The 22,511-nt window shown below is 39.2% G+C and overlaps 1 protein-coding gene across 1 annotated transcript; it reads left to right on the forward strand.

Annotated features, from left to right (window-relative positions):
- On the forward strand, positions 1 to 12,347 carry sec23b (SEC23 homolog B, coat complex II component). Its single transcript, XM_034687840.1, has 19 exons — positions 1 to 195; positions 2,194 to 2,421; positions 3,249 to 3,306; positions 3,445 to 3,531; positions 4,085 to 4,321; positions 4,523 to 4,605; positions 4,723 to 4,867; positions 7,253 to 7,411; positions 7,555 to 7,670; positions 7,759 to 7,882; positions 7,996 to 8,076; positions 8,183 to 8,272; positions 8,486 to 8,592; positions 8,945 to 9,098; positions 9,349 to 9,426; positions 10,032 to 10,193; positions 10,348 to 10,434; positions 10,550 to 10,771; positions 11,311 to 12,347. Exons 2-19 carry the CDS (start codon positions 2,201 to 2,203, stop codon positions 11,398 to 11,400), a joined length of 2,301 nt encoding a protein of 766 aa, XP_034543731.1. The 5' UTR covers positions 1 to 195; positions 2,194 to 2,200; the 3' UTR covers positions 11,401 to 12,347.
- Positions 12,348 to 22,511: the final 10,164 nt, after the last annotated feature.

Genomic DNA, 22,511 nt, shown 5'->3' on the forward strand with positions numbered 1-22,511 from the left:
ATCAGAGAAGCCTCAGCTATGAGTAACACGTCACTCTAGTGAAGCGCAGAAGCCGGCTGACAGGGAGTTATCCCTTCATCGTCGTCTTTCCAGCCCGTTCATCTCTCTGTTTTTTCCTACAAATGCTGTAATTTTTTGTTGACACGACAGACCGCTTTGCTCCACACCAGTCCGCAGCCTAACCCCATATCAAAGGTAAGCTATCTACCCCGTTTAGCTCGGTAGTAGGCCGCCTGTGTCTGCTTTCATTCATGAAGGGACGGGAAGTGGGTTAACGCTAATGCTACATTCCTTAGCTAGCAGAGGTTGTGTTGTAAAATGATGGGCAGACATTTGCTAAACTTGAATAATTCAACATTTTCTGTTAAATCTGTTTGGTTTCTGTAACAGCCATTGTTTATATTTTGAGTTTGTGTAGCCTAATCGAAGCACAAACATTGGACGTGGGAAGGAAAATATTTGGATGATTCCGAGAAGGAATGAGCTCTCATCAGACTTCAACCTTTACTTTAGTTTCATCAGACATGATACGTGTCCTTCAGCCTGCTACACACTTAAAAGTTATCTATCTTTCTCTAATCGATCAATAATAATAGTTATATTTACAGTTAAGGCACATTTCAGTGTTTTAAGGTACTTTCCTGCACAGTTGGAGAAGAAGGCCCTTCTTCTTCTGACACCAATCTAGGACAGCACAGTACTTTCCTTGAATCTGCTCCAGTTGATCTGCTCAGGTTTCATTTGCATATTCAAACTTTAATGAAACAAGACAGAAAAACAACAAGGAACAAACCAATGGAAGAAGGGATTCTTTATTTTTGGTTCTTTTTGAGGTTTAACTCAAGTATCAGTAGACTAACTTCACATTATATAACAACACTGAGACACTGTAATCAGACTAAATGTAATCTATAAGAATTCAATAAACAGTATTGATTTATTTAAACAAATCCACATTTTTTTTTACATGTTTGCAAAGTAGTTCAATGCCAACTTCTCATTTGACTAATTTACTAAACTTGTATAAAGTTATTAAACTGAAAGGGTTGATTTTATAGGCGTACATAGGCAGTTTTTTTAAACTGTATTTCATTGTCTTTTGTTTTTACATTTTGGCTATTTAAGAGTTGGAAGAGAGAAGCAATTTTCCTGTAAGTCTTCGTATATATGGTTAAATAGACAATACAAACCTTTGAGTCTTGAATCTTATGTAGGGTTCAACACTTTTTTATCACTTGATGTTGTTGTATTATTTTTAGTAATTTTAACTACCTGTTCTAATTATCTTCCACTTCATTTTATTGATTTTTTAGCCTTTATTTTATCTTCAACTCTTATCTTTACCCTTTTATATTTATTTATTTTAACTATTCAAATTCTTAATGTTAATTTGATGTTTTAATGTATTTTATTTTCACATTTTATTGTTGGTGTGCATTAGTCTCTGTTAAAAAAAATGTTTTTTAATACAAAAAAAGTTATTTTATTTCTGCATTTGATTTATATGAAAGGTGCTATATAGATAAAGCTTGATTGATTGAGTTAGTTGCAGTAAAATAAGTATAACTGGAGTTAGTACTTTTGGTCAGGCTGCATAGGTGATGTAGGATGTCCCACCTGGTCTGGGAACTCATTGACATTTCACCGTCTCCTGACCCTTAATAGACTAAATTATAGTTTAATGGATCATTTAAATAGTAGATGTAGTTCTTCATACTGTAAACTTGTATTGCTTTAAAAGGTATGGACCATTTTTTACACTGTGAATTAATATGCCAGGCTGGCAACAAATTGTGTAATGTTGTGTATGGTATTGTTTATGTGAGTGTGTAAGAGGGAGTGTATGCTGTTACTACAACAGAATGTTTGGTGGCACTTTTATAAAGGTGTCATTGAATGTTCACACTCACACCAACAAAGGTAGAGGCGGAAAATAGCAATGGGATTCCTCTCCACCATTCTTGTCCTTCTTAAAACAAGCTGGTCTGGTTTCTGATGTCACATAAGTGCGTCATCCTTCTGAATACACACGTCTTATTTTGTCATGGGAGTGGAAGAAGCACCTGTATAAAGAGCAGTTCACTAAAGCTAATGAAAGCAGTTCAGACTTTCACTGTTAACCAGCTTTACCAAGTTCTTCTATCAGACTGACAACCTCACTGTTGTCCACTGGGCTCTTTCTTTCTATCAAAGCACGGTGATGGCAACCTACCAGGAGTTCATCCAACAGAATGAGGACAGGGATGGAGTCAGGTTCAGCTGGAACCTCTGGCCCTCCAGCCGCCTGGAGGCTACCAGGCTAGTGGTCCCAGTCTCCTGCCTCTTTACACCTCTCAAGGAGAGGCCGGACCTGCCTCCAGTCCAGTATGAACCAGTTCTGTGCAGCCGGGCTAACTGCAAGGCAGTTCTCAACCCACTTTGGTGAGTACATGAGAAAGAAAATGCTTTCACAGAATGTCTCAGTATATTTTATTTATAGCTGTGTGCATTAGAAATAAGGATTACAATGAAAAACACAACTTATTATATTTATTAGCAGCCTTTATTCAGATGAAGTCATAATTTAGTTTTCTATGTTACATAGAAACTGTGTTCAACTATCACTGTAACTGTGCACACTGCAAAGACGACAAAACAAGCAAGTGTATTTTGTCGTTATTCTAGTATAAATGTACTAGACACAATATAAACCACGTCCACATAACAAGTCCAGAAGGATGTCTTATTTCAAGGTTTTACAAGCCAAAAATAAAGGTCTGAATTGCTTCTAATGAGTAAAAAAATCTGCCAATAGCGTCACAAAAATGTACTTTTTAATTATTTTTTTTCTTTTCCAATTGGCAGATTTTTTTATTTTATGCATTACATGCAGTTCAGACCTTTATATTTGTCTTGTAATATCATGATGAACTTTTCTGGACTTGTCAGGTGTTTGTGACAGAATAGGGACAAAACACTTGCCTGGTTTTAAGTTTTTGCAGTGTAGTCCCAAAATGCTCTGCACATTTTGGTACGGTTGATTTCTACACGTAAAAAAACAATAATGAGAAGAAAAGGAGTTGCAGGGATCTGAAATAGTTGTCTTGTTATTCTTTTATGTAACACATACTTAGTTCTAAATGCTGATGTGTCCTAAGAAGTAGGTGTGGTACCATATAGCTGCAAATACAACTTGATTAGACGACAGTCACAGCTCCACTCCTGCCAATTTGATCCAAACCCTGAACTGATTTGATCTTTCTTTACAGTCAAGTTGACTTCAGAGCCAAAATATGGGCGTGCAACTTCTGCTTCCAGAGAAACCCCGTAAGTACAGCCATTAACAGCAGTAATAAACTGGATATTCATTGAAACCACAGCTTATATGAACTTGCATAACACAATGTGGACTTTCTACATTCCTCTATTAGTCTGGCTAATCTGGTTCTCTCTGTGTCTGTTCAGTTCCCTCCCTCTTATGCAGGCATTTCAGACGTGAACCAGCCCGCTGAACTCATGCCACAGTTTTCTACCATTGAGTACATAGTACAGGTAAATACTACATACATGTCTGCACTCTGACCCGAGCACCTATACATGGAGATTGTATGTACGGAGCAAGGGTGGATATTAACGATTTCTGATGATGGCCTCTTGGGCGGTCAGTGGGATCATTAAAACTCAAACACTTTTAAAGAATCTTGTACTTTTTGTTATGAATTAAGAGATCATCCTCCATAGTGTAAAGCACAACTTTATGAAAAATGTGTTTTTTACTTGGTTGTAAGCCTAATTTTTGTTAAGTGAAACAAATATTTCTTAAAAGTTTGTCATAATCACAGTTTTTGATGTCTTTGGTCCGCTATGATAAGTATATACAGACACATCTTTGAGACTGCAACTAATGTGATCCTTGCTCTCCTGTGTGCCACGAGCGTAACCCCATGAATACTGCATACTGTTTTCAAGAGTAATATGAGCTGCTGATGACTTCGTACAAAGTGTCCCTGCCAGTGTATTTAGAAATTCATATCCAACAAACCCAACCCTGATCTCTCCAATTCTCATATTTTAAGTATGTCCTTCCTCTCTAATCTCTTCATAGCGTGGACCCTCAGCCCCTCTCATCTTCCTGTATGTGGTGGACACATGTCTGGAAGAAGAGGACCTACAGGCCCTGAAAGAGTCCCTGCAGATGTCCCTCAGCCTGCTGCCACCCAACGCCCTGGTGGGCCTCATCACATTCGGACGAATGGTGCAGGTTCACGAGCTCAGCTGTGAGGGGATCGCCAAGAGCTACGTGTTCAGGGGGACCAAGGACCTGACCGCCAAACAGATTCAGGTGGGTGGAGTCAAAGCCAAGGGGAAACTGACTATTAAGACGTATAGAGAGATAAATATGTAAGTATAGAAAAATAATAGGGTGTTTCAGAGAGCCAAGATTAGAGATCCACCAGGAAGACTATTATCCCTTTTGCTTTGATGGTTCAAACATTAATTTTAACTTTACTTTAACATTTTTTTCCTCTGTTGTGTGTTTCAGGAGATGCTGGGTTTAACAAAGCCAGCAGCAGCAGGACAACAAGGTCGCCCGCCTGCACCTCAGGATAGTGCAGCCTCTTGCAAGTATGGAACACTTTCCTTTGTCAGTCAATGATTGTGGTTAAGTTGAAAGAAAAACATCCTAGGGAACACACAGTAGTTGATATCTCTTGTCTAAGCGATGTGTGTTCTCATATCCAGGTTCTTGCAGCCCGTGCACAGAGTGGACATGAATCTAACTGACTTGCTCGGGGAGCTCCAGAGAGACCCATGGCCCGTCCCTCAAGGCAAAAGACCCCTGCGCTCCACCGGTGTTGCTCTATCGGTCGCCGTTGGTCTGCTGGAGGTAAAATACACGAACGCACTGAAACACACTGCTATGCATTAAGTGCATACAAACAACACAGGACTATGAATGTATTGATGCTGGATCCGAACTATTTCTAGGAAAAATAGATACATTCTCAAACTTTGAGCCGTAAAGACAGCAATGTTTGTATATCCAGGAAGCAGAACTTTAGCCTGCCCACAACAATAGTGCCACGTGTAACTGTTTAGAAACTCACAGTCTGCCTGATAGCCGTCTTCTGCAGGAACAGTACATATGCTCAGTTCAAAGGCTGGTTCCTTGTTTGCCTTCTGTCTTCCCCCACAACCACCATTATCCTCTCTGTTCCGACTGCTAATCTGCACGGTTACATAACTGAGGCAACAGATCATTACTCTGCTGTACTCTCTGTCAGCAGATAGGAGATGAGGCCTGATTAGTAGAAGTTGGCTCTTGAAGTGACTCCAGATTCACCGATTTGTCAAGAGGCATTTGACATGATGAATGACTCTTTTGCATACCTGGCATAGCTACGAAAAGTGATTTGCATCAGGTTTATTTATGTCCTTGTTCTCTGTCAACAAGGACTGGTTGTCTCTTTTTATAACTGAGTCACCGTTTGCGTAGAGCTATTACCAAACCCACACTAGAAATGGACAACTCCCTTTCTCCGGTGGCTTTGTGACGGAGCGGGTTATTTTTAGATATCTCAGCAATTTGTCAGATTCTTGGACTATGAACTTTGTTGTAAGCATCACCTCTGAGGTATGCACTTTACTCCAGTGGATTCCCTTTAGTTCACATTCTTCTATTCTATTTGTTCAGCAAACTTTGATTTCTGCTTGTCACATAATTAAAAAAAAACTCCATTATTAGAATATAAAATCATCCATAATGACCTCACAAAATGATTGGAAAACATCTCTCTATGCTATACTTATAATTTAATGTAGCGTACCATTAAATTACACTACTGTTTCATCATTCTTCTAGGTCTTCAGCTTTGATTACTGACTCTGTATTTGTAATGTCAAACGTTGCACTCTAATTGTACTCCTCCAGCAAATGTTTGAACATGATTGAACTCATCCAACAGAGCTTGTTATCTACTTTTACTGCCTAAAGACAAGAATTTACTACACATGTAGCAGAGATATCAATACGAGTGTTAATGACCTCACATATGAGTACGTCTGTACCAAACTGTTAGGTCATAGTAGAATGATAATCAATCAATCAACCTTTATTAATACTCCAGAGATCATTGAGGGGCAACCCTCTTTTACAATATCAAGTCAGTTACAGTGACATTTAAAAAAACAAACAACAAACAATCAACAAGGCATCAAGTGTATGAAAGTCATCAAATAGGATAATTTATGAGTTGGAGACAAAAACAATGAAAAGATGAAATAAAATAATACAAATAAATGGAGGTGTAGGACAGGGGTTCCCAAACTCTTCAGCCCAGGACCCCCAAAATAACGGTGCCAGAGACTCGCGACCCACGTTGTAACTTAGGTTGGATAAACATTGCTTACAGCAATGGGCAAGCACTTATTGGCCAATCCAAAAACAGACATTAAAACTGAAAGCCAAAATACCATAATTTTATTTCATACTTATTTAAAAAAGGTTGAAAGCAGAATGCGAGTAATCTTCATGTGTAGTCCGTAGCAGTGATAGGATAAACAGATTCTGATTATATCAGTTCAAATGAATGCATATCTGATTTGCATTCATTTTAACCAGTATCTTTATATTTTTATAATAATGGATATAATATACAATTTTAGATATTCAGAAGGGAGGGAAAAAAAGCTTTTGATAGAACCATTTTTTGGATGGGATCTCAAGACCCCCCTATCAGTGCCTGGTGACCCCCACTTTGGGAACCAGTGTTGTAGAGGATTGATACAATAAATACATACAGGTAAACCTAGCTAAAACAGTTACAAAGTGGGGTTGAAAGGCTCTAAATCAAGTTTCTAAATTGTCCAAGAGGTAAAAGTGCATTTAATTCAAGACCATGCTGCAACTTATTCCAGGAGTCAGGAGCAGAGAAACAAAAAGCAGTCTTTCCCAGTTCTGCTGAACTCGAGGAACATGTAAAAGCAGCTGGTTTGAGGTGCAAGACTGATAAAAACGGTCTGGGTATTTATGAAGTTCAGTGAGGTATGGTGGTGATTTTCCAAAGAGAGCTTTATATAAAAAAAAAGATGGATATTGCATCTTTCATGGAGTGAGGGCGAGCCAACCTTATTGTAAAGAATGCAGAGATGTGTGTTAAAGGGGTCACCTGTAATAAAGCTTAATGCATAAGCTTGCAGTATTGTAAGCTGTGGCAGATTTATTATATCTACAATGACCCAACCCACTAAATGTCTCCTCTCTTGTCTTCAGGGTACGTACCCCAACACAGGGGCCCGTGTGATGCTGTTCATCGGAGGCCCCCCAACCCAGGGCCCGGGCATGGTGGTGGGAGATGAGCTGAAAACCCCCATCCGCTCGTGGCATGACATCCAGAAAGACAATGCTCGCCATTTGAAGAAAGCCACCAAGGTGAGCACATGCATGAGGAGGCTGTTTGTTGTCATTTTTCACACAAACAGAATTGTCAGATACATTGATTCAAATTCTTCTTAGTGTAAGCTAACCGTATTAAAGTACTGTTTTATATCATGTATGTGTTTTGTGTCCCACAGTTCCATGAAGCCATGGCAAACCGCTCTGCAGCGAACGGACACTGTATCGATATCTACGCCTGTGCTCTGGACCAGACCGGACTGCTTGAGATGAAATGTCTATCCAATCTCACTGGGTACGTCAGCACTAATTATTTTAGAAGTTGAAGTTGTGAGTTTAAAAAGTGCTTTGATACTAAATCATTTGTTTTAATGTGTTTACAGGGGCCACATTGTGATGGGAGACTCCTTTAATACCTCACTGTTCAAGCAGACCTTCCAGAGGGTCTTCAGCAAAGACTACAATGGAGACTTCCGCATGGCTTTTGGAGGCGTCCTAGAAGTCAAAGTAAATAAGTCAAGATGAAAATGTTTGTTTGCTGTGACAACAAGAAGTGCTGAGTGCATATTATTATTGATATAGCAATTGAGTTTATATTCTGTGTCCTCTCGTCTTTGTAGACTTCAAGAGAGGTGAAGGTTTGCGGGGCGATCGGGCCATGTGTTTCACTCAACTCCAAGGGTCCCTGCGTTTCAGAGAATGTGAGTCCAAGTCCAACACTCAGACTGAGATGTCTTTCTTCTGCCAGTTCAGCTGTTTTCAAACCGCTATTATCTCCTGACACAATGTGTTCTCTGTTGTGTGCAGGAGATGGGTGTTGGTGGCACAAGCCAGTGGAAGCTGTGCAGTCTGAACCCGTCCACCACTCTGGGCATGTTCTTTGAAGTGGTGAATCAGGTGAGAAACACAGACAGGGACTTCAGTTTGAGAGTCCTAACTGGATTACTGCAGACAAATGAAACACAATAATCCCATCAAGCATGTGAATGATTGTGATGATGGCTTTGTTTAGTGACCTTTTTTAAACAACAGCAGAAGATCATCTTATAGGGTCATGGGGTGAATGATTGTGGTCTTACAGTCGTGCTTGTTTTGTGTTTGTGTGTGCAGCACAATGCACCAGTCCCCCAGGGAGGTCGAGGTGTGATCCAGTTTGTAACCCAGTACCAGCACTCCAACACACAGAGGAGGATACGTGTCTCTACCGTCGCCAGGAAGTAAGTTTGAGTCTGTGTAATGATTTGTGAGTGGAAATCCTCACCAACTCCACTTTATTCTGTCACTCTTGAATATCTGAAGTATTAACGAGCAAAGTCCTAAAAGACTTGCTTTGAGTAAATATTGAATGTATGTCATTCGAACATTTGAGTCTCATAAAACTCAGCCTGGCGTTGTGCCAAGAAAATGACAGCTGGAGTCAATATTAGCTCAGGATGTTTACATACCTGAAATTTCTGGTGACACCCTTTGAGACCTGTGTGTTTGCATCATTCACACCACACCCATGCTCACCTACAACTATCCTCCCCCCTCTCTCTCTCTTCCTCTCCCTCTCTGTCCTCTCTGAAGCTGGGCAGATGCACAGACCCAAATCCAGCACATCGAGTCATCGTTCGACCAGGAAGCGGCTGCCGTTCTGATGGCTCGTCTCGGGGTCTTCAGAGCAGAGTCGGAGGAGGGGCCAGATGTCCTCCGTTGGCTTGACAGACAGCTGATCCGCCTGGTGAGTTATACACCCACACCCACAGCTACTCCACCTTTGCTTTGTGATGGAATAGGAACAATTCCTCATTAATATTGTTGGGCTTGTCCGGTATGATAAGTAGTCAGACGTCATTATGTGATTGTTCGCTTTATGTGTTACTCAAGGATAATAGTAGGATTAATTCAGTGTTCATTCTGTGTGTTACGCAAGGTTAAATTCCATAATCTATTCAGAGTTTAAACAACCCTTTATTTCTCTCCTCTTCCAGTGTCAGAAGTTTGGACAGTTCAATAAAGATGATCCCACATCCTTCAAACTGTCGGAGTCTCTGTCCCTCTACCCACAGGTAAAGCTGCCTCCTTGTTAAAATATATGAATGTCAAACTGTATATACACTACCAGTCAAAAGTTAGGAAAAACCTTCTCATTCAAGGGTTTGTATTTCTTTTAATTATTGTAAACACTGTAGATTAATACTGAAGACATCAAAACTATGAAAGAACATATATGGAATTATTTAATGAACACCAAAGTGTTAAGCAAAGCAGAATATGTTTTATATTTTAGATTCTGTAAAGTAGCCCCCCTTTTCCTTCATGACAGCTTTGAAGTGGTCTCCTGGAATGGTTTCTAATTAACATGAGCCTTGTCAAGAGTTCATTTGTAGAATGACTTGCCTTCTTAATGTGTTTGAGACCATCAGTTGTGTTGTTCAGAGACAAACCCGTATTATTTCATAGTCTTGATGTCTTCAGTATTCATCTACAATGTTTCAAATAATTAAAATAAGTAAAAAACATTGAATGAGAAGGTGTCCAAACTTTTGACTGGTAGTGTACATGATCAAACTGAGTTCATCTTTAGAATCTGATTAAAATATCACCATTTTCATTGATTACTTTAAACTGTCTCCCTAATCCATGAGTCTCCTTTCCTTTCTTCTTCCTCTAGTTCATGTTCCACCTGCGGCGGTCGCCCTTCCTGCAGGTGTTCAACAACAGTCCAGATGAGTCTTCGTATTACAGGCACCACTTTGTCAGGCAGGACCTGACTCAGTCCCTGATCATGATCCAGCCCATCCTCTACTCCTACTCCTTCCATGGACCACCAGAGGTCAGCCTCACACCCTTATCACTGTCTTTATCACAGTTGGAGGAGTGTGTCAGATGCTTTTAGCTTTATGATGTTCTTGTTAGAGCTGATAACTAGTGTTAGTTTGTTCAGTGCTTGTTTTAAACTGTAATCTCAATCTTTCTGTTCTGAACAGCCCGTCCTCCTGGACAGCAGCAGCATCCTGCCAGATCGAATCCTGCTGATGGACACTTTCTTCCAGCTGGTTATTTACCATGGAGAGGTGAGACAGGAATATGCCTAACAGCTTTCATTACCTAAATAAGAAGTCTTATTTGTGTCCTTAGAGTAGAGTTGCTAAAGCAGCACTTATTTATGGTTAAACTTTTTATTCCTAGACCATTGCACAGTGGCGAAAGGCAGGCTACCAGGAAATGGCCGAGTACGAGAACTTCAAACAGCTTCTGCTGGCCCCTCTGGATGACGCCCAAGAGATCCTGCAGACACGCTTCCCCATGCCACGCTACGTCGACACAGAACACGGAGGCTCACAGGCTCGCTTCCTGCTCTCAAAAGTCAACCCATCACAGACCCACAACAACCTCTACACCTGGGGACAGGTACTGTATTAAAAACTCTAACTTGATGCTTATAATGAGAATAAAGTTCACATAAACACCCAAATTCAAATGGAGGATGCTCAAAATGTCACTTCTCCCATCGTTGTCTTGTCAGTTCCAGTCAACAAGTGCTTTATTTGCATGTCCATCCAGATTTTTTTAAGGGTTGACGCATTTTAATTTCCGTCTCCCATCCAAATCACGACCAAATGTCAGAGTTGTATGTATTCTTGATGAGAAACCATCTGTGCTGCTGACCACATGGAAGACATGAAGTCAAGCTAGTAGGGCAAACGGGTCTGGGATAAGCTCACCTGGTTCTAAGTGAGAGAGATTGAAAGCTGGAAATAGCATTAATCTCTTATTTCCCAAGTCAAGACGCAACGGAACCATAACCCGTAGTATATTAACACTGAATACATGGATGGCTGTCTGCGAGTGAGATTATCAAGGGAAGCGATTGCTTTGAGTTACGTCATAAAAAGGGCTGCACATAAAGTGAGTGAAACTAAAACGTTCACTCTTCTTGTTTCCTGCAGGAGACTGGAGCACCGATCCTCACTGATGACGTCAGCTTGCAGGTCTTCATGGACCACTTGAAGAAACTGGCCGTTTCCAGCTCTGCGTAAAAAAGGAAGAAGGAGTGATGCAACATTCCCATCCTCATATCGGGATCCATTAACATTTCCCTTGTTGTTGTTTTTTGTGTTGTGAAGGAGCCAAACCCAGAGATTCTACTGTGTTTTATGGTTATTGATTTCCTCCCTCTCCGAAGTCGTATGTGAAATTCCACGCTGCAGACAGAACAGAGGAGGGGTAAATCATACAGTCTTGAAAGCAAGTCACATCTGCAGTCCTTTCCAATAACTTATTTGTGAGACATTGGTCCAAAACCACGCTGTCCTTATGTAAGCAATATCTAATAATCTATAGCTCTTTTATATTTGATATCACCTGTGACATGCAGAATGATTGGACTAATAATTTAAGATTTTGTGTCTTTTTGTTTGTCTTTAAATATGTATGTTTTACAGTAGACTTGGTTGAAGATGCTGTTTGATATGACACTTATATGTGTTCGCTCTGTCTTTACCTAAAGAATAGCATGTGTAGAATTTTCTCATTAATAAATTATGATGGTACCTCTAATGTGGGTTAAGAAATGTTCAAACAGCCATCCGGTCTTCACACTGATGGCTCGTTTATCACAATTTAACGGGCAGTGGCTTGTTGTGATAAAATCCTTTGTGGATTATACTTGAAGTGTTTTCCAAGAAAATGCTGTCTGGATAGTAAGGATTAATGTTCTGATGGATGGGAGTCAATCCCATCAACACAACTGACTCCTTTCAATGACGAACGTTACGATTTATTTTTAACTCGGACTTTGTTCACTGCCTATAGTGTAGTCCCCTCATCTCATCTCATTCACCATCTGGTCATCGACACCCAGTGACTGCCCAAGTGTCTTTGTAATCAAACTTTACTACACTGTAAAAAGAAAAAGGGACAGTTTTTTGGTTTAGATCCTGTCTGGATTCTTCATGCTAACATATATAAAATCCTGTCAACAGAAGAAACGGCTCCTGTGTCTTATCCCCCGCCTTGCACCATCACAAGTTCCTTTTTTTATTTCCACAAGTGAGCAGAAGTCACCTAATCTGATGAAATCACACTGCAAAAACTCAAAATCTTACCAAGTGAAATTGTCTCATTTTTAGTCAAAATGTCTTATCCCGCTTGATTTAAGATAAATTTACTAAACAAGTAACATTTGAGCAAGATAGAGGGACTTGTTTTAAGACAAATATTATTTATTATTTAAAAGGACCATGCATATTAATTAACACTGCTGTAAATATGCCAGAATTAGCCAAAAGGCTAGTTTACATCTGTAGTCCCTTGCCAGATGTTAAAAAGACTCCCTAAAGAGATGAAGATTAAACAAAGATAAAATAGAGTAAAATAAGATCAAAATAAGAAGGTAGAGGAGAAACCAAAACACAAACAAACAAAAAAAGAGAATAAAAGAAAAGAACAAATAGCACCATACGATTAAAAATGACTAAAAGCTACACAAGGACATGATGTCTTTAAGAAAGTGTCCATCGACATAAAATACATCGAGCAAGACAATCAGAAAACAGCAATAAGGAGATGTTAAAGATGACATGCAGACACAACAGGACAACATTTAACAGTGCTGTACACATTTGCATCAGGCAGTGACTATCAATCATTAAACTAGCTGCATGCAATTCAAATGAAGCAATGTATAGACTGAGCAACAGATGCACACAATGTATAACAACAACACAAGCAAGCACAGGAAGTTAAAAAACACACAGGACAGATCCACAATGTATCTTAAATATCTTGTTAAATCAAATAATCGTGAAAGGATCTTGTTTTGAGTTGTAATTTAGAAGAAACAAGGTTTATTTTACATTTTATACATTTTTCAAGCTGAGATCTTATTTGTAGAAGACGGATAATCTTGATTTAAGACAAACACTTTACTGGATTTAAGTAAATGTATTTTATTGGAGAGTCTATCAGAAAACAGCTCCTCTGATAAAAGAAAGAAAGAAAGAAAGAAAAGTTGTTGTTTTTTTAAGGTTGGGTTACAGTTTTCAGACACTGTTTCTTCTAAATCAGATAAAAATATACATCCTCAAACTACATGCACACAATGAAACACCTACTTTAGAGCATAGCTGGTTTATCCTAAAAAACCAACATGACTGAATATTAGTATATCCAGCTCACTATGAGAAGACGTTATATCTCAAAATGCTCAAATTAAACTTTGTCATCTTATTCAAGTACAAGATAATCTTAAACCTAGAGAAGTGCCCCGCCTTGCACCATCACAAGTTCCTTTTTTTATTTCCACAAGTGAGCAGAAGTCACCTAAACTGATGAAATCACACTGCAAAAACTCAAAATCTTACCAAGTGAAATTGTCTCATTTTTAGTCAAAATGTCTTATCCCGCTTGATTTAAGATAAATTTACTAAACAAGTAACATTTGAGCAAGATAGAGGGACTTGTTTTAAGACAAATATTATTTATTATTTAAAAGGACTATTCATATTAATTAACACTTCCGTAAATATGCCAGAATTAGCCAAAAGGCTAGTTTACATCTGTAGTCCCTTGCCAGATGTTAAAAAGACTCCCTAAAAAGATCAAGATTAAACAAAGATAAAATAGAGTAAAATAAGATCAAAATAAGAAGGTAGAGGAGAAACCAAAACACAAACAAACAAACAAAAAAAGAGAATAAAAGAGAAGTACAAATAGCACCATACAATTAAAAATGACTAAAAGCTACACAAGGACATGATATGACAGCCTTTGAGAAAGTGTCCATCGACATAAAATACATCGAGCAAGACAATCAGAAAACAGCAATAAGGAGATGTTAAAGATGACATGCAGACACAACAGGACAACATTTAACAGTGCTGTACACATTTGCATCAGGCAGTGACTATCAGTCATTAAACTAGCTGCATGCAATTCAAATGAAGCAATGTATAGACTGAGCAACAGATGCACACCATGTATAACAACAACACAAGCAAGCACAGGAAGTTAAAAAACACACAGGACAGATCCACAATGTATCTTAAATATCTTGTTAAATCAAATAATCTTGAAATGATCTTGTTTTGAGTTGTAATTTAGAAGAAACAAGGTTTATTTTACATTTTATACATTTTTCAAGCTGAGATCTTATTTGTAGAAGACGGATAATCTTGATTTAAGACAAACACTTTACTGGATTTAAGTAAATGCATTTTATTGGAGAGTCTAATCAGAAAACAGCTCCATTGATAAAAGAAAGAAAGAAAAGTTTGTTTTTTTTAAGGGTGGGTTACAGTTTTCAGACACTGTTTCTTCTAAATCAGATAAAAATAAACATCCTCAAACTACATTCACACAATGAAACACCTACTTTAGAGCATAGCTGGCTTATCCTAAAAAACCAACATGACTGAATATTAGTATATCCGGCTCACTATGAGAAGACGTTATATCTCAAAATGCTCAAATTAAACTTTGTCATCTTATTTCAAGTACAAGATCATCTTAAACCTAGAGAAGTGACACTATAATACAACTCAAATTAAGGTGAATATATCTCAAATGAAGAAGTTGACGTGGAATGTTTTAGTGCAGAAATCTTTTTTTGAGTGAAAAAATACTAACTGTTAGCATTCCTGGCTTATTCTGAGACACTAGCTTTAAAATACTGGTAAAATACTGCTTAAAATAAGTCAACCCTGCTAATTTTAAGATCACAGTTTTCTAAATATTACGTCTTATTTAAGAAGTCTTACCAATCAAATTTTGACTTCTTCTATTGGCAGATTTTGTTGCTTATTTCAAGGTGAAGTAACTAAAAATACGTTGGTTTTTTTTCTTGGTTTTGCGAGGGGCATTTTTTCCAGTGCATGGGTTTGACCTGTGCATCCTGCTCTGGATTTTCACATTAAAGTCCAAGAGGTTACAGGGCTGCTCAGTTCATCAAACAGACATCTGTTTGGATAAGTGCATTCTGAGGAAAGGCTACACTACAGCGTCACAGTTGCGTGCCAGCATGTAAGAAAAGTGGACACAGCATGTTGTTACATTAGCTGACATATCCTCTGTGCAGATTGGAAGTGACACTCAACAATTGTCTTTTTCTCATTCAATGCAGCTGTATATAAAGCTTGCACTGCATGCAATCCCAACCATAAAACCACTCTCACACCATCTACTGTCTGAACTACTGTAAGCTGATTTCAGAGAACCCAGACAGTATGATTTCGAGGATCAGTGAACGGCAGATTATGAGGACTAATCCTTGGGGGCTATCTGTTTGGAGGCAAATTCTACTCTTAGCAGCTTTATGCGGAAGTTCCCCACTGAAGTACAAATGAAGTCTGTGTCTATCAACAGCTTAGGCGTTGCAGTGTTGCATTCTGAAACCACATATGCTTCAAAGGTATTCAAGGCCAAATGATGGATGTAATGCACGGTCTCTAATCTCACTACATGGATACTCATGCGGAGTACCAAAAGCTCCCTTTTGGGTCCATGCATTTTTCCCAGTAGAGGCACAGCTGCGTGTCATCTGAAGCTACACAGTGCATGGATATGAGATGATCTCATAAAGAGAAACGTAATCATGTATTCATGTTAATCTGTGTTTCTATATGCCTTGCTCTCATCACGAACACAAAAGCTCCAGCTGTGCATGTTCAATAAAGTTCAAAGAAACAAAAGAACATTAAAATTCCTCTCAGCCATCCTTTTTTTTCTTCTTCAGCGATCATTTATGATGCTTACGCACACATGTGATTTCCAGGCTTAGGAAAAGCTGTGAGGAAATGTGTTGTCTTATTGTCTCTCATCAAATCCTAACAGATCAGAGAGTCCAGCAGCCAGAAATCCATTCCCATCAGTGTTTGAAAAACTTATGTAAGATTTCTATATAAAATATGTCATCATGTGATTATACAACTATATATATAATATACATATGAACACCAGTTCCAAAAGAGATGTTGAGTAAAATGTTCATAAAAGCAGATTTTGATGGTTTGTTAATCATTTTAAAACTAAATCTTTTTGAAAATACTGCAAAGACAACATACCAAATGTTGAAGCTTGAAAATTGTATATTATCTAAAAATAATTCTTGTTTCAAATTTGATGCCAGCAGCAACATGTCAAAACAGGTCTGCTTGGGATCCCAGGAGACCAGTTTCTGGAGTTTTTAAAGAATGTCCCATTCTTGTCTGATAAAGGGTTTCAGCTGCTCAGCAGTTTGGGAACTCCTTTATTGTCATGGTTTTTGCCTAATGATGCGCCAAATGTTTGTGATAGGTGACAAGTCAGGACTGCACACAGGCCAGTTTATCACCCAGACTCTTCTACGATGTAGCCATGCTGCTGAATACTGTTTGACATTGTGTCGCTGATTATCTAAGGCAGGGGTGTCAAACTAATTTCAGTTCAGGGGCCACATACAGCCCAATTTCATCTCAAGTGGGCCAGACAAGTAAAATCATAACATAATAACCTATAAAGAAGGACAACTCCAAAATTTTCCCTTTGTTTTAGTGCAAAAAGTACAAGTACATTATGAAAATTTTCACATTTAATGAACTACATTTTTACTAAAACAGCTGTTGTGTTTTTCGCCATGATTCGTCTCATAGTGGGGCCAGATATTATATTCTTTAAGCACTGAAACCTGCTCCGAACACACCAAGCACACAGGTTTCCCACTCACCTGCATTGTTCAGGCGAGCTCCATCAGCACAATGATTGTATGCAACCCCCAGAGAACAAATCTGATATAGCAGTTACTTTTATTTAAAAATTGCGGTTAATGTCTTCTCTGTAATTTTTTTCATTTTTAGAAGTCAACCGGGGGCCGGATTGGAACCTCTGGTGGGCCGGTTTTGGCCCGCGGGCCGCATGTTTGACATCCCTGATCTAAGGTCTTCCCTGAGAGAGACATCGTCTGGATGACAGAACATGTTGCTCCAAGACTTGTGATAATTCAATTTCATTTAAAATATGGTTCTAAATTCATGCTTTGTACATTTTTACCCTATAGCTACACTGTAATGACATCTTTGTCATTAAAAGATTAAAACTGGAAAACATCTCCTGCCATTTGTGTTGGAATTTAAGTTGACGTGCCGGCAGTTCTTTTATGGCATTTTATTTCCAGAGGGAACACCACTACAACTTGTGTGCATGTTCAGCATACTACTGCCTTCCCAGATGTGTAAGTGACCCCATGCCATGGACACTAATGTGTTCCCATACTCACAGATGCTGGCTTTTGAACTGTGAGATGATAACATGCTGAGTGGTCTCTTTTCTTTGGAGTGGAGGATGTAGCATAAATGATTTCCTCTTCCCCTTTCCACTTCTGAGACTCAGCCTCCCTGACATGCCCTTTTTATGCCCAGTCATGTTACTAAGCTGATGCAAATTAACCTCATTAGTGGCAGATGTTCCTCCAGGTGTCTTTTTCTCGTAGTACACAACTTTTTCAGTGTTTTGTTATCCTTGTTCCAATGCTCAAACATGTTGCAGGCATCAAAGTTAGAATAAGCATAATATATGTTTCATGAAACAATACACATTTTCAGTTTCATCATTTGATATGTTGTCTTTGCAAAAATTCAAATAAATCTACGGTTTTAATGATTTGCAACCATCAAAGTATATTTTTCTTTATCAAAAATCTACTTTTTTTAAGAGGGCCGGATTTTCAGGAGTTCTTCATTTGTAGAAAGTTTGCAGCAAGACGTGAGAATGGTAATGGACTTGTACTTATGTAGCACTTTTCTAGTCTTTCTGACCACTCTAAGCCCTTTTAACCCATTGAAGGGAGAACATGCTACAGTAAGGGACCATCACTATTAGCTAATATCACTCATACACATTCACACACTGCTGACCAACAGCAGGAGCAATTTGGGGTTCAGTGACTTGCCCTTTGGCATGTGCCTGCAGGAGCTGGGATTGGAGCTCAGACTTTGAGATTGAGAGACGAGCAACTCTGCCGCTGAGCCACAGCCGCCCGAAAATGTAATATATATTTAAAACATCAGTGTCGTGGAATTTTCATAGTCTTATATATATGTATGTAAGAATGTTTAACTAATGTATTCTTTCAGTGTAAATGTCATGTTTAGAGTAACTTGATTCCTATGTCGTCTGTGACTGAAGAGATAGTGTCAGGGTAGTAGTCTAGTTCCTCCCCCTGCTCCGTCTTTATCTATGTGTTATGGCTGACTTAACTGTCTCCAGAACTAGAGCACAGGTCTTCTTCCCACCTGTTGTGCTCCTATTGTCAAAACATGGTTATCTAACTTTAGTGTCGTCTTCAGAGGGAATAAATACCATGCCAGGGTTTTGTTCTGTCAGAACTGACTTGGCATTGCACTGCACTCTTCCTGCCCTGTGTACTCCTTATTTTATTTCTACTTGATCAAGTTCTAACATAAACTATTTCAACGGTAAGCCGTCCGAATGCTCCTGAGTCTTCTGTGTCCAGGTGCCAGTTCTGTTGCTGAAATTCCATCACAATCAGGAGGAAGAGGCAACTGAAGCCTCACGCAGACTCTAGGGCATGGATGTCTTTGCACCTCATTGCTATGCAAAGTTGGTCTAATACATGCAGAGACATATTCTTGTTCCGAGAGAGCATTGAAATGGGTTCAAAAAGGAAAAAAAAACGTTTCTTTTTTTTAAACGAATTAAACAGGGGAAATTAAATTTGAATCATCTTTTTTATCATGCTACTATCCACACCATAGTTTTAGTTATGCATACAAACATGCTATGGACATGCTTAGGAGAGATGCAGAGTGTGGAGGTGCGTCATCACACAGAACCACCCAAGCAGTTGCAAGTTTGGTGCTTTGCTCGAAGATATCTCTGCAGTTCCCAGGCAAGTGGCACTGCCATAAATGGACCAGCCCCTCTCCAGCCACCAGTCCACTTGCCAAATGTTTTCCACTTTTTGAAACGGCAACTCTCTGATTCCCAAGCCAAGTCCCTATGGACTGAGCTACTTCCTTTTTTGGGCAGCTTAGCTCATTTTCGCCAACGAAGAAGGCAAAAGGCAAAAATATATGCTGGTGAGAGATGTGTAAGTGAAGAAAATAAAAGGTGGTGATACATTTCTTTGACTTTTTCTGAAAGAGCTACTTTCTACTTCAATATCTGTCAGTTACATTGTGGTAGAAAGTGCTCATATGAAATGTGGGAGAGTTCTTTCTGTAGCTTTCTTAATATGTGTTGACATCAGATCGAAGACTATAGCGCAGTACTGTGATGTAATATTCTCATTTCACAACACAAGTAAGTCATCCAAATAATTCTGAAATCTCTAATACATTGATTCTTGTTTAGCATGTGCTGTGTTCATAGTAGAATTTCCTTTTCTTGTTTTCATCCCTACAGAGGACCCCTGCAGCAAAGGGCTTACAATGTGTTAACTGGAGGGCAGGGATTAACCTCTGGACATTCCAGCAGACAGCCTATCACCATCCACATCATCCACGTCATAAGCAGCGTTTAATAGACCCCAGCCAAGAGAACTCACTTCGAATATGCTGTTGATACTCAGTAAGAGTCTTCTCTCAACTGTTAGCAAAAACCACAGGGTGACTCAAGGACAAAAAGCACTTTTTGAAGGGGTTTGCTCACATCGCTGAGCTTTCTGTAATATTTCAGATGATCTTTAATATTTCAACATTAGAATAGCATATAATCAAACTCCATGTTTTACTTTGTGTTTATACGCCTATTTAGCTCTTAGGAAAGTTTATTTGAAATGTAAGATTGAATTGAATCTATCTAATTTAACAGCAAAGTGAACCTGACCCCTTGATAACCATTATGCACAACCATGCTAATGTGACTATCACCCTCATTCTTACCAGCAGCTTGCAGTTGAAGCACTTCAGTGGAGAGCCTTGGCCGGATTTGTCCCTCATCAGAGTCATGTTGAAGTGAGGCTTATCTTCTGGAGCTGCATCTGAAGGCATGCCGTTGAGGAAACAGCGATGTCCGGCCCATCTGGCCTTATTTACTTCAGGACTGTAAACGATGTTTGCATAGAGGCTCAAACGATTTGTATTTTTAGCCCAGTCTCACACAGATCACATGACTGATGGGAAACATCTTTGAAATGCCAACATTTGTGTTGCAACTGTGCTCCAGCCCAGTTCAGATTAGGAAAAAAAAAAGGACTGCAGTCTCTTAGTTTAGCACATCATCTGTGCTGAACACCATCGGTCTGGTCAATAGCCTTTCAGAGCTCAGGAGGGGAAGAAGGCCAGGAGGAGAAGGAAGTAACACAGTTTCAAAGAACATGAGACAGTGCATGAGACTGAAAAAAGGGCCTTGGACTTTACACATAAGCAGAGTATTGATGAGGTAAACAGACTTCAACATCTGATGGTTAGGATGAAAGGGACACTCCATTGATACATCTGAGGTAAAAGCAGAGATGGTACAGGGGTGAGACAGGATCACAGTGAACCACTTGGGCAGGCAGGGCAGTGCAACACTGTGTCTGTGTGTGTGTGTGTGTGTGTGTGTGTGTGTGTGTGTGTGTGTGTGTGTGTGTGTGTGTGTGTGTGTGTGTTTGTGTGAGCACGTCTGAGTGTGTGAATGTGCATGCTGTGCTTCTTCTTGTAATCTCATAACGCTGCACAACACGATGTAAAATCACACAGTGTGACACCAGTTTTATGGCATCAATATAAAAGGGAAATGCTTGATAATGATGAAGCGTGATACAGCATTGTTACGGACTCACATGATGAACAATACAGAACCACAAAGATCCACAAATTAACCACAATACCACGCTTAGAGATGCAAATGACCACACACAGTTTCTGCCAAACTCTTTGAAAATATGCAAAACAGCCATAAGGCATGATATCAACACTATCTAGAGATACATGACTGCAACAAGCAACAACAAAGCTGCTCAACTTCCATGAAACACATCAAAACAACCTCAAACAGACACAGAAGAAAAACATAGCAACTACAAAGCGTGGAAAGACTTCTAAGAGACACAGAGACTGCAGAGATGCAAGATGACCAATGAGAGAAAACTAAAAATGCTGCTGTCTGAACTAGATTTTTGGTTTAAATGTTAACTAAAAATCTTACATTCGCGCCAACTGATTAATTTTTGTTGAGACACTCAAACAAAATACTCACCTTTGGGGCGATAAAATCCACACAGGACAGGAGGGATGGCGCCACATGTGGGAAATTGAAAGTGTGGAAGACCCCTGTAGATTTGTGTTGGAGACCCCGTTCTTTGCCTGAAGCATACTCAGGTAATTCAGCCTAGCCTCAAACCCATAATTTCAAGTTTGCCAACCTAACGTATGAAGTGAGACCAACTTTACACAACAAACTTCCTACAGGTAGTTGAGATAACCTCTTTGATGTAGTTTGCAACAAAATTTGTTTTATGTTATATAATTTGGGGTTCAATTGTGGAGTGATGCCAGTATACGTTTGAAAGCTTGTGATTCACTTTTGGTTTTTAAAAACATGTTTGCAGAGCAGTTTCTGAAGGTTTTAAGTGTTCACGATTTACCTGTTTTTGTTTTGTGTTTGTTGTTTTCTTTACACTTTGGAAACTGTTATAGGAAATGTAGGCACGGCTTAAATAAGCATTTTGCTGCCCTTTTCAGTCATCAGTCAATACATTACTGATGCTTTGTTGAAAGTGTCTGTACTGTGGAAATTAGTGTTATGACTGAATAAATCCTTCTACTACATTAAGTATTTTGAAATATAAATATCAGTGTTATTAGCATTTTTTAAATGTTCTTTTAGAGGTAAGTTTTATTCTAAAATAAAGAAAATCTGTAAAACATAAAGCGGTGTCAGTTGTCTTTCAGTGTATGTGATGTGATTGTTGTGTGGAGTTTTTACAATACAAGGGGCACCAGTTGAAATCTTGCCTTAGGGCACCAAGTCAGGTCACATTCGTGTGTTCAACAATAAGTCAAGGGAGCTTTAAGTGGAAGTTCAACTTCGTCCAGCACATGAGCACCAGGCTGATAATCTGCAGTTGAGGCCCATTAGTTGAGTGTGAGGGATGAGGGGATGAGGGGAGGAGGGGCATCCAATTGACAGAGATACAGGGGGGGAGAGAGAGAGAGAGAGAGCGCATCAT

This window comes from Notolabrus celidotus, chromosome 7, assembly GCF_009762535.1.
Source record: "Notolabrus celidotus isolate fNotCel1 chromosome 7, fNotCel1.pri, whole genome shotgun sequence".
Taxonomy (NCBI): Eukaryota; Metazoa; Chordata; class Actinopteri; order Labriformes; family Labridae; genus Notolabrus; species Notolabrus celidotus.

Bases quoted from the DNA above. Each gene is read 5' to 3' on its own strand.
- sec23b (XM_034687840.1), top strand. From the start codon at position 2,201: ATGGCAACCTACCAGGAGTTCATCCAACAGAATGAGGACAGGGATGGA. The intron at 2,422-3,248 runs GTGAGTACATGA...CTTTCTTTACAG, and splicing joins GCAGTTCTCAACCCACTTTG to TCAAGTTGACTTCAGAGCCA. The intron at 9,427-10,031 runs GTAAAGCTGCCT...TTCTTCCTCTAG, and splicing joins CTCTGTCCCTCTACCCACAG to TTCATGTTCCACCTGCGGCG.